Here is a 12,235-nt window from a genome sequence, read left to right as displayed (position 1 = left end):
GTCTTAGAAATTCATAACCTCATCACTCTCCAGGCTTAAAGTGGAAAAAGGACTTATTAAAAACTGTTGGTTTAGTTGCAGTGGAATTATTTATATTGGTAAGAATGTACACAGTGCTAAGTGCCACGCTAGTCGTTAGCCTGGACAACCAAAAATATAAATAATTGTTGAAGGCAATAAAAAAAATTTTTAAGATCTTCTGCTGCAGCCAGATATATTAGATGATGTAGAAATAAATTACATTTTTGAGAGTGTGCAGAATGTATAAAAATTGTGTCAGTATAACAGTTGATTCATTTGATTTAAAATAGCGTGCATTAGTATTGTGCATACAAGTTCTGTGAGACAGGGGGTGTTCTGCTAACCAAATATGCTGTCTGTCCATGCATTTATACTTACTTTTCAAAGCCTCATTAACTGTGAAAATTGTAAAACTGAACGAATTTATGTCTAGAGACTTGTAACATCCAGATTTAAAATTTGGCTTCCTAGATTGTTTGCCTGGTAAAAACAGTCTCTGTGTGTTTGTGTGTGTTAGTGAAAACACAAACCAGCACCTGAGCAACCAGCAAACATCTGACAATCTCATGGAGTCTTCTGTTTGCTTTAAAGCTGTGTTAATACTGTGGAAGGCAAACATTGCTGCCTTTCCCACATAGCGGCGTTATTTTCAACTCTTTGCCTGAACAGCTGATTGAGTGCCGTCCCTCCTTCTGATGTTTTGGGTTTGTTTTTTTTCTTAATTTTTGTGATTTCTCGTTGTGCCTTGAGAACTGTCATATATGCCATTTATTTTTTTCCTTTTAATTATTCTCTCTTGGATGATCTGCCGTCCATTTTACCTAGACATCTCGCTTGTAATCCTTAATTGCTGAGAAGCATCGCGAGTGAAGAGCAGCGCAGTGCCTAAGCTAATAATCCTGCCTGGTGCATTTCTCTGCATTGTCGTGCCAGGACTGAGGATACAAGTGATTCTGAAAAGCTGCAGTTTGAGACAGACAGGCTTAGCTACTGCTCTCCTTTGACACAGCTAATGCTGTTAAGAAGAATTAAGTAGCGGACAGTGGTCCTTGGGTGGAGATCGAGGAAGGAAGGTAGAAAAGGAAGAAGTAGCAGGGCAAGGAGGAGGAGTCATCAGCAAAGAAACTCAGGTGCAGAAAGGTTGGCAGTCATTAATTCTGCAGTTCTGTACAAATGTGACAAAAATTGATCATAGTAGTAACTGAGCATCTCTGTGAAAAGGTAGTCCTGCCTCAAGTTAAATGATACTTTGTCTTTGGGAGGAGTTTCATATCAGTAAATTAATTTCCTCTGGGTTGTAACAACAGGAAAGAATGTAGCCCTTGAAAGGAATGGCGTCTAATCTCTCATGCATCAGAATACTGTCATTTTCCCTGAAATTCCTCCTTCCTGTTCACCCTAATCAAATAAAAAATTATAAAATATAGCATGTATAGAGTGTCTATTGGAAAATCATTACAAAACCTTCAGTTTAAAAAAAGGCTCTTCTTGAACATTGCCTCACATATCTGCCCATGCTGCTTCTTAGGCCAATAAAATGCTGGTTTTCAGGCAAGCTGTTCTCGTCATCTTGGTGTAGAGGGAGCTATGTATCTCATTAAATAAAGAAAAGCTGAGTGAAATTGGATGTGATACTGAGTGATCATAAACTGCAATGTTTCAGAACGGTCATGGGCAGTTCTGTTCACTACAGGCTGCTTGCAGTTGACAAAGCTGAGATAAAACAATGACTTACTCTTTTATTTTTTTCTCCACCCCCACCCCTGCAAGTGAAAATGGGCTGTGCAGTATGTCTCCTTGGCTTGAGCCAAGATCTTCCAGAACGCTGCTGTTATTTCCAACTGGCAGTGCTACTTACACAGATCCATTCTAAACACTTCCTTTTCTTTCTGTATTTATTGTACGTCACAAAAATACCCAAACCCATCCAACCAACCAACCAAATTAGAATATTTTGAAGAGTCTTTAGACACTTTATTTGGATTACTTTTTTATATCCAATTGCCTCAAGATACTGTATCCGTAGTTGTACTCTTTCTCCATGGTTGGAATTCTGATTTTTCATTTGATAGCCCTTTAGCACAGACTTCGGCTTTCTATCACAAGTGTCCTATCTTCCCACAATCCTGTTCATTGCTTGCCTGTCAAACTTGACAGCTTTGAAGGCTTTTGATGCAGCAAAAGCTTGCCCATTAGCTTAAATGTGTGCATGAATAGTGCTGTTGACTATTGATTGTGCTAAGGGATCCTGTCTCTGTACACAGTCAACAAGCATGAGATTTAACTGGGTCGGGTCAAAAGCCTGCTCTCTTTAATCTCTGCAGTACAAGACATGAGCTGTAGTAGCATAGGGAAGGAAGGACCTTTTTTCAAAAGATAGCTGGATTTTAATTTTTTTACGTCCTCTAGAATGGTCTTGTTTCGTACTAGTTTCATATATGCTTATGTGCAGACAGACACAAACATTATCCTCTCCAGGTAGAGTACAGGGGGGGAAAGATAAAGCGGTCAAGGAGAGGCTGTCGACAGTGGGGGAAAAAAGCTTTTACTGTCATTGACCTGGCAAACCAGCCAAGCCTGACAGTTTGGCTGGTGTGGCCGCCAGCCTACCTTATTGTTTGTTGTCTGTACTGTCTGGAGTGTGCTATGGAGAAGAATCCTGTAATTTAGGCTTTAAATAGAATAACTCAAGAAAAGCAAGTGGGTTTTACGCGTCTAGTCTAGTAAATAAATTCAACCTGAAGTTAGCCTCCTGCTATTCATTGTAAACCTTATTGCCATTTTGTATCTCATTATTTGAACAAGAAGATGAAGATACATTACAAAAAGAATGTTACAAAACAACTGAGAGTCCTTTTCAGGCTCATACTGAGCACTTAGAAAGCCATCTGCCATTATAAAAATATCCTGAGTGCTATTACTGGAATACCTGGTACTCCAGATCAGAACAGCAGTAAACCACTGGTGCTGCCTATCTGTAAATTTGTAAATAGGTTTTCCTATAGGTGACTTTCTGTTATTATTAAGGAGTTGCTCCAATTCTTGCTTTGAAGAAGAGCACTTTGCCACCTAAGATTGTATTGCTGCCATGTAACATATTTGCTGCTGCCTATAACATCTGTCAACTTATTTTAAGATTAGGAACTGTATTAAATAAGAAAATTCTCTTTTTTAGAGGATTTAGACAGGCAATAGAGAAAGCACCCGGATCTCAGAACCCACCACCAAACTGCTTCTATACCAACAACTGTGTCTATGCCATACATAATGGAACTCAATAGCACTGCATAGGAGCTCTTCACAATTCCTGTTCTTGTTTCTGCTGGCCTACATCCCACCCTTAGTAAAAATGACAGGAGATGTAACATACACAGAATGACAGCCGGTTGGTGCCAGAGGTGCTTAATTATAATATATATCAGCCCTGGCTGGGAAGATACAGCTGAACAGCAGGAGTAATATGAGTACTTTCTATATAACACTGCCTTAATGGAGGTGCAGGAGTATCACTGAAAAGGCAGGATAAGATGGTAACCTGTAGATCCTTCCTCTTTCTATTTATCCTAGTAACAATCCAAAGTGGTAGCCTGTAGGACTTTCATTTCAGTGATACAGAGGCAGAACTATTTTCTTCAGAAAAAAACATGTGAAGCTGGTGAAATACCACCTAACATCCACCAGGAATTTCCTGTTTCACTTTATGTCCTTTGTCTCTTGTCCTCCTGCTAGGCACCGCTGTGAAGAGCCCAACTCCATCTCTTCCATCCCCTCCCTATGGGATACTGGGGGCTGCAATTAACTGCCCTTGAAGCCATGTCTGTTTCAGGCTGAAAAAGCCTCAGCCCTGCAGCTTCTGCTTGCAGGGCAAGTGGTCCAGTCACCAGCCATCTCAGTGCCCTCCTCTGAACTCTCTCCAGTTTGTCAGTGTCTTTCTTGTATTAAGGGGCCTGCAGTCACACACAGTATTTCTGATCAGGTGTAATGAGCACCAAGTAGAGAGCGATAAGCCCTGCCCTCCGTCTGCTGCTGGTGCTGCCTGCTGTTTAGACAGCACGGATACCGTTGGTCTTCTTTGCTGCAAGGGTGCAACAGGCTTATGCTCGGCCAGCTGCCCACCAAGCCAACAAGTTTAATGTGTAGAAGGTTGTTTGTACCTGCACAGAGCTAGAATGTCCCCAGACTTCCAAGTTTTGACAGTGTTGGTGTAAGCGTCCTGGAAAGGCTTCCTTTGGAGAAGAGTCTGAGTTGGAAGCACAGCTGGGTGAGGATACTTAAGGAAAAGATAGGAAGAGCTCTTGGTAAGTCCTAAGCTTTTGAGATACAGGCTTTCACAAAACTGCAGTGAACTGGTTCCTGAACAGTGTGGCAGATACACGAACCTGCCTGCTGCTTTATCACAGTAGTTTCCACTTAAATTTGGATAGTCTAGAAGAAAGCTGAGGTGTATGTATTTGTGCTGGCTAATTTGTGTTGTTTCCTTTTGCTGATAGATAAATAGGTTGTTGTTTCTTAAGTGTAATGAACAAGGCATATTCCACAGCCTCTTTCTCACTGGGGCCTGGACTTGGTCGGGGCTTTTGATTGTTACCGGAGTTCAAACATTATGTAATACTGAGTAGTTATTTATGGTAAGGATTGATTTTTTCATAGGGTTTTTTCCCTGTTATAAATAGCATTTCTTTTTGTAATGAAAGTCCACAGTGTTGCAGTCCTGTGTTTGTCCTGCTGCGCGGCACCTGGTGTTGACACCCTACTAACTTTCCCTGAGGTAGTGGTGCTGCCCTTTTGATTTCAGTGGGCTGTACTCCCCTGCAAGGAATTAAACACGAGCAAAACTGTTTACAGCACCCGAGTCCTGTTCGGTCATGTATCTGTGTGCATCTCTTTATATATCTGTATATAGCGGGAAGGGATTGTGACGGTCTTGCAGTGATCTATCTCTTCCCCCAGTAGCATGTTACTCTCTTACGCCTAATTAGTGCTAGGCAAATTATTCAGAAGGAATAATTTATCAGACAAATGTAGCTGCTTTATCTGCTCAGGGAATAACTTAAACCAGACTGTGATTTTTTTTTTTCTCCAACTTATTAATTATTCAGCAGTCATCAACCCTTTTTTCACGTTGTTAACTGTGGGCCGATCGCTGAATTTCTGCAATTGACACATGCTGTTAGACAAATTCGCACGGACCATTTCTACAGGACTCGGCGTCATCTTTCAGCTCATTTTAGCAAATCACGAGAGAGCCTGAATGTAGGGTTGCCCGAAAAAATACGAAAATTCTTTCCACACAGGGTCCGAGCAGAACTCCCCAGTGCATCTTCTTTAAAATTCCATTTTTTTCAAGTAGAAAAAGAACTCTCTGCGATGCATGCCAAGCAGCTCCAGCATGAAACGTTATTCTACAGAAGTGTGAGCGCTCCCAAGCGCGGCGGCGGTAAGCACACGGCCGTCGTCGACAGCGTGTTTCTGCAGCTTCTTGCCGGCCGCGGGCGCAAGGCACCGGCCGGCGCCTCCGCCTGGGCTGCAGCCCCCAGCCCGTGGCACAGAGCAGGTCCCCGAGGAAGGGCCTCGCCCCCCACGCCCGGCTCGGTAGGTCGCTCTTCCTGGGGGGACTGGAGGAGGCGCCTCCCGAGCCCGACTGCCGTTTTGGCCACCCGCCCCCCTGCCCGCGTCGCGACCGAGGCGGGCTCCCGTCCTGCGCGGGAGGCCCGCGGTTCTTGCAGTTTCCCTTCAAACACGTGCATAGTTTGGGGTCGGCGATCCGAGCCTGCGAGAGCCGAGCAGCTGGTTTGCTTGTCTGCCGTTCAGCCGCGCTGCCACGCCGCCGTCGGCTCCGTGCTGCGGCCGGGCGTCACCGGCGGGGCGGGGTGGGGCGGGGCCGGGCCGCCCCGCCCGGCGGCTTCGCGGGCCGCCGCCGCCGCCTCCTCCTCCTCCCCCCCCACCCCCGGGCGGCGGCTGGCACCGGCCGCCCCGCCCCGCCCCGCCGGGGCCTGCCGGGGGCGGGGCCTCCTCCCGCCGCAGCCCCGCCCGCTGCCGCCGCTCGGGGGCGGCCCCGCGCCTTCCGCTCGTCGCCCGGGGCAGGGGGCGGGCCGGCCGGGCAGCTGGGGCGGCCGCCGCCGCCGCTGCCGCGCGGCGCGGGAGGCAGGTGGCGCCGGTGGTTCTTTGTAAAGGGGCGGGCGGCGGCGCGGGCAGGCGCTGCGCTCGCTCCTCCTCCTCGGCCGCCGCCTCCTCCTCCTCCTCCTCCTCCTCCTCCTCCTCCTCCTCCTCGTAGAGCGGTGGCGGCGGGCAGGCTCCGGTCGCGGCCCCGCAGGTCCCCACCGAGGCGGCGCGGCCTCCGCTCTCTCCTTCCTCGGTCGCTGCCCGGCCCCGGCGCGATGTCGGGCGGCGCGGCGGGCGCCCCCAAGCCTCTCCCGTCTTCCGGGCCCAAGTCGCTGCGGGAGATGCCGCATCCCCTGGCCACGTCCAGCAGCGAGGAGATGGGGCCGGCGCTCACCCCCAGCCCCGACCTGCTCCTGCCCCGCAGCATCGCCGACAAGGTACGCCTCGGAGAAGGGGGACCGCGGCGTTTGGGGGGGGAGGAGGGCGGGGAGTTGTCTCCGCTTTTGAAGGGGAGCGTGGAGAGGAGGGAGAAGGGCTGTGTGTGCGTGTTTTTCCCCGCCACATCCACTCCTCTGGCTGCATCCCTGGCTGCCCGCGGGGAAGTGAAGCCCTGGGCGCTGCTGACATCCATTGCAAGAGCCCGGGGCTGCCCGCGGGGGGAGAGGGAACTCGGTGTGGGGACTGCAGGCATCGTGCCTCTCTCTGCGAGGGACCAGGTGGGACGCCGCTGCTCCTGCTCTCACCGGAGCGGGTGCAAGAGGCAAGATGCTACCGATCGTATCTTCCCGTGGCTCGTACCCTTTACAGACGGGTCTGAATGCTTCAGGAATTGCTGCAGCTCCCTTGCCGTCTTCTTCCTGTAGCCCTCACAGGGAAGGCTTGGAGCTGCCCTTGTTTCCCTTACCGCCGAGCTTGCCATCAACTTGTCTGTGATTGCCCTCTCCAGAGCTGAGCTTCTGCTCGCTTCTTCACAGCAGTGTAATATAGAAAGGATGCTGTTGCAGGAGTATCTGTGTGCTCTCCCTTCCCTAGCTCTGGCATGTGTCCGCAGGACACTAGTGGGCTTGCCCGTGCCTTTCCTGTGTGTGGGCCTTGGATGTGATAATTCCCAAATGCGAAAGCAGTAGTGCCAGCACAGCACTCCTGGTATGTTAACTACTCTTGCAAGGACGTGGTATCTCTGTGGGCAGTTTTCCAGAAACCTGTTAAAGTAGGATTTCTGGGAGCAAGGGTTGCAAGGGGTGAGATTGGTTTGAAACTTCGTAATAAGCAGTTCTGGGCTCGCTGGTGTGCGTACAAGGTGTTAACAGAGCTGCTGGTGGTGAGAGTTGCTTTCTGTGGCTGTTGTCCCGGGGAGGGTGGAGCTGCCCCTGGGAAGGATGGATCTGCTAGTCTTCAAAAGCCTTGGGGCTGCCAGCAGTATCTGGTCCAATATGCTCCTGTGTTCTAGGGGAAGGGGTCAAGGTAGGCTGTCGTCTTCTGTATGTCACCTTTTGCTGCTCTGTAACTGTGCTGTACAGATTCAGCAATTGTTCCTGCCTGTCTAAGGAGCCCTCTCCTCGAACATTTGCCTGCTGTTGCTCAAGTGAGAACCCAGGCTTACCTTCCCTTTGCGAACATATGCCTTCATCTAAGAAACTTGTCAGAGAGTTGATGGGCCTCTGAGCGAAGGAGGTATGTGAGTAAGGTAGGAGTAGTGGAGTTTTTTTATCTATGATAGATTGGATTTACTTATGGACTTAGGTTGCTGTCTGACCAACCTGTAGCAACAGGAGTTGGCAGCTGCCTTCATGGGTCTTCTTGCAGCTCAGGAGTGTAGTGATAGTAGTGTACTCGCTCTGTTAGCCCTGTCCATCCACACTGCTGTGTACCTGGTGAGAAGCTCTGTTCTGAGGAGCTCACACCCTGTAACTTCTTTCTTCAGCTGTACTAAAGAGATTTTTTTTTCTTTTGGAGCACAAGCAAGCTCCTGTCTGCTTTACTGCTTTGAGGTGTCCGAGAAGTGTATCACTTTCATGATAACCTAGGAGCAGAAATACCTCTCTAGCCTCAGGCTGTGGTCAGCTACCTTCTTGTCAATAGGAAGGTTCTGGTCCAGTTTTTCCACCAGCAACACAGGTGAAATCCATCTTCTAGTACCTGTATGTAGTACTATCCTGTTCTAGGTGCTTGGCAGCACAGAAGTATTCTAAAGGGGAGAGCCAAAAGGGGCAATTTTTGCAACAACTCTAAGAACACATAAATCAACATAATGAACGCTTGGAACAAATTTGTTTTAACAAGCTCTGGTCAGGTTTGTCGTTATCTCAACCCTTTGTGCCCCACATTGGGCGACAAAATGGACTGTCGTGGTTTAACCCCAGCCAGCAACTAAGCACCACACAGCCGCTCACTCACTCCCCCCCATTCAGTGGGATGGGGGAGGAAATCGGGGAAAAAAACTAAAACTCCTGGGTTGAGATAAGAATGGTTTAATAGAACAGAAAAGAAGAAACTAATAATGATAACACTAATAAAATGACAACAGTAGTAATAAAAGGATTGGAATGTACAAATGATGCGCAGGGCAATTGCTCACCACCCACCGACTGACACCCTGCCAGTCCCCGAGCAGCGATTCCGCGCCCCCCCACTTCCCAGTTCCTAAACTAGATGGGACGTCCCATGGTATGGAATACACCGTTGGCCAGTTTGGGTCAGGTGCCTTGGTTGTGTCCTGTGCTAACTTCTTGTGCCCTGGCTGGGCATGAGAAGCTGAAAAATCCTTGACTTTAGTCTAAACGCTACTGACAAACAACTGAAAACATCAGTGTTATCAACATTCATCACATGCTGAACTCAAAACATAGCACTGTACCAGCTGCTAGGAAGACAGTTAAGGTAAGCAATTTTTAGACTTGAGAGCAGTTCTGTGGTTGACCTGGAAATGACACTAGGGTAATGAGCCTTGCAGAATAAAAGGATTTCCAGTAGGAGGAGAGCAGCGTTCTTTTTTTTTTTTTTCTCCTTATAGCTGAATTAGCAGAAAAAGACAAACGTCTGATCCTTCTGATGGAAGGAGTCCAACAGCTCTGCCGTGTGAGGGATGTCCCTTCTTCCGCTTAATACCTGATGCACTGGCAAGAAAAAAATGAGTTGACTTTTTTCCACCTCAGGAAAAACTTCAGCAAACAAACGGGTATTCCTAACTTTAAGGCAATAGTAAACTTCAACTTCTTGCACTGTATATTGAGTAGTCTAGAGAGCAAGTATGTTAAGTGGAGGTAAGTAGGTAAATCTGCCTTTTAGGTGGTTAGTATGCCTCTTGGTCTTAATTTCTGGTAGAGAGTCATTAATCTCTTGAAAGCCTGGCTCACTAATCAGCTAACAATGTGTGGACAGCTCCAATAGTTGGGTAACAGAGGGAGGTCAGTATTTAAGTCTAACTTGGTCTTAAAGGTCTGCAGCTGTTCTTTATTGATTCTTGAACAGGAGATGTGCTTCTCTGCTCTCTTGGTCTTTCCAAGGGCCTTTCTGGAGACTCTGGTGGAGATTGGCACTGCAGGAGAAGTTTAGGTTGAAGTCTCCTGCAAAGTGGCTCTGAGTCAGTAAGCTTCTGTAAGGACCACTGTCCATAATAAGACTGTACTAGGACATCTCTCTGGCAGAGGGATAGTGGCAATGGCTGACCCATCACCATGAACTGGATAATTTGCCTTTTCTGTGTTCTTCCTACCTGCTCTGAGCAAATGCTTCCTAAACACCGCTGCAAGATATAAATACCTAAGACTGAAACCCTCTGAGGGGAGAAAGTGCAGAAGTAAGGGAAGTTTTCTGTCCATAAAGAAGTGCTTCAATTCCCACTGCCACAGATGTGCAGCCTGAAGTGGCTGAACCTCTGCCATCATTGCTTTGCATTCTTTAAAGCATGCTTTCCTTGCTTTTTTTGGAGCTCCTGAGTAAGAACACTACTTTATCCTGAGACAGAAGAACCTGGAGGACAGGAACACTGCCTGTATGCCTCCTGTTGGGTTTTGATACAAACATGGTAATAATCTAGGAGCTTAGACCCTGTCTAACTTAGTCTCATAAACCTTTGGTTGCTGTTCAAGAACAGTGGCTAATGCTGCTAGAGCAGCAGGTCATGGGAAAGGGAAAGAAAACCACCTGTGCTGTTTTCTGTGGCTTCCCCTGTTCTGAGGCCCTATAAGTAGACTAGTCTCAAGTTTTCTGAGTCTTATGAAGAGGCCTGCATAGCTTTCATAGTCTGAGTGCGTCTTTCTCCTGACTTGTAGGAGAGAGCTGTTTTAGGAGCCAGAAGACCTTTACTTCTTAAATGAAATGGACATTTCTGGCTAAGTACTTGGCCTTCACAGTGATTCTGCAGCAAATATCAAACACTTGAGTTGTAGGTTCTTGTTTATGAAGCATTCCTGTATTGGCCAGATCTTTCCATAAAGATCTTTCTGTTCCCCTCAAGTCTAATTGCATAAAAAACTGTTTGTCCTGATACCTGACCACCATCAGGTTTTTCGAGCTTATTCTCCCTTTACCCTTGCTAACCTCCAAATAAGGAGACAGCTAAAGCTGAACCTAAGCAGTATTGACACACCCCACTCACCCCCTGTTTTTTTACATTAGGTGAGAAGGGAACATGCAGGTGGAAACAATCCCTCAGGATGCATGGCAGGGGCCATTGCAGAGTTAGCTGTAAAACTGAGTTCTTGCTCTCTTGCAGAGGTTTTGGAAGGCATGCAAGCTAATTGAGATCTGGTTTTCAGAGCAGATCCTCTGCAGAGGAAGGTAGGACAAATGAGGAAGTGTCAGTGTGGATTTCTCTCCTTTTTCCTTTAAAAAAAAAAAGTTCTGCTTGCATGTGACTACTTGACTCTCCTTCACTAGTATGTCACTTTCAATAGCGAGTCTGCTCTGTGCACTAGGAGAGACACTTTGACACTGAGGAGAAAAGGCATTATTAATGGGTTACTGAGTTCAGAGCTGAGGTGAGAAGTAGATGGTATTCTGCTGTAATAGTACCCAAATAGTTGTTGAAGTGTGATAAGACTCAGGATGCAGCCGCACTGAGGCTATGCAGTTTTAATACCATGCTGCTAAGTGTTGGAAGTGCCAGGCTGTGCAGAGTCAGAAAGTGTTTTTTGTATGGCTTGCTTACTCTGTCCTCTAGCTGTGGTCCTTGTAGTCCCCCTAGACTTGTGTCATGAAAGTATCTTCCTAACAGGGTAATGTTGGCTGTTCTTCGTATGGTCTGCCTTGAGACTGGCAGCTGATAGGGTCTCAACTCCCAGTACTGGTTTCTTGCCTGTCACTCCAAAAGCTTTCGTATCTCACCTGTCCTAGGGCTCAGACTCCCTTGTCCTCTTTAAGACATCTCTGACTACCTGACACTGTACATGCAGCCAGGTCCCTATAATCTGTTCAGCTTTTCTTCTTTGAAGATGTGCATGCCTTGTATTTGGCTCTGTTAATGCTAGACAGCTGAAGTGAACTTCAAGGCTATTTTACAGGTAGTAAGTATATCAAGCAGAGCTGATGTGGAATACCAGGCTTGCAATGAATGCATAGCTTGAATTTGCTAATTCATGGAGATGGATGTTAAAACTCCTACTGCAAACTTCTGGTTACTAACTGAAAACTATCGCTTGCGTGGGACCCCTTGCTCATCTGCTTCCAAGCTACCAACCTGGTGAATCCATAGGCCTGTATTAGCACCTGATCAAGTATAAATACTTGGTGTGTTTGCTAGAGTGCTCTTACTTAGCACTCATATTCTGGAAGGGAGCCTGGCAGCTCTCCAACAAAAAATATACCAAGAGTCTGGAGATCTACTTCCAGTCTGCTTGGTTGCTAGTTTATAATTATTGCTCTTAACTTCATCCTCCCACAGATGAAACCAGTTTGCAGTATAATCTGAAAGCTTAAAATAGTTCTGCCTGAGCTTCTACAAACCTCTTCCTTCTCTGACTAAACAAGGACTGTTAGACCAGCACCATGTATTGTACTTAGAGCAAGCTGGAGGTAAGTTCTCAGTCTCAGGAGAGACTGAGGACTACAGAAAGTCAGGAACTGAAGTTGGTGAACTCATGAAGCGATGTCAGTATGGATGAGTTGATCT

The 12,235-nt window shown here is 47.1% G+C and overlaps 1 protein-coding gene across 1 annotated transcript in view; it reads left to right on the top strand.

Moving 5' to 3' along the window:
• Positions 1 to 6,179: 6,179 nt before the first annotated feature.
• Positions 6,180 to 12,235, top strand: part of SNX30 (sorting nexin family member 30) — a 51,127-nt gene continuing 45,071 nt past the window's right edge. Inside the window, exon 1 of the mRNA XM_049796141.1 lies at positions 6,180 to 6,560. Within this exon, the coding sequence (XP_049652098.1) occupies positions 6,399 to 6,560 (162 nt within the window). The 5' untranslated portion in view covers positions 6,180 to 6,398. The remainder of the gene's footprint in view (positions 6,561 to 12,235) is intronic.

This window comes from Accipiter gentilis, chromosome Z (assembly GCF_929443795.1).
Source record: "Accipiter gentilis chromosome Z, bAccGen1.1, whole genome shotgun sequence".
NCBI classification, from domain to species: Eukaryota; Metazoa; Chordata; class Aves; order Accipitriformes; family Accipitridae; genus Astur; species Astur gentilis.
Note: the sequence above shows the minus strand (reverse complement) of the source record. Positions and strands in the feature narration are given on the sequence as shown.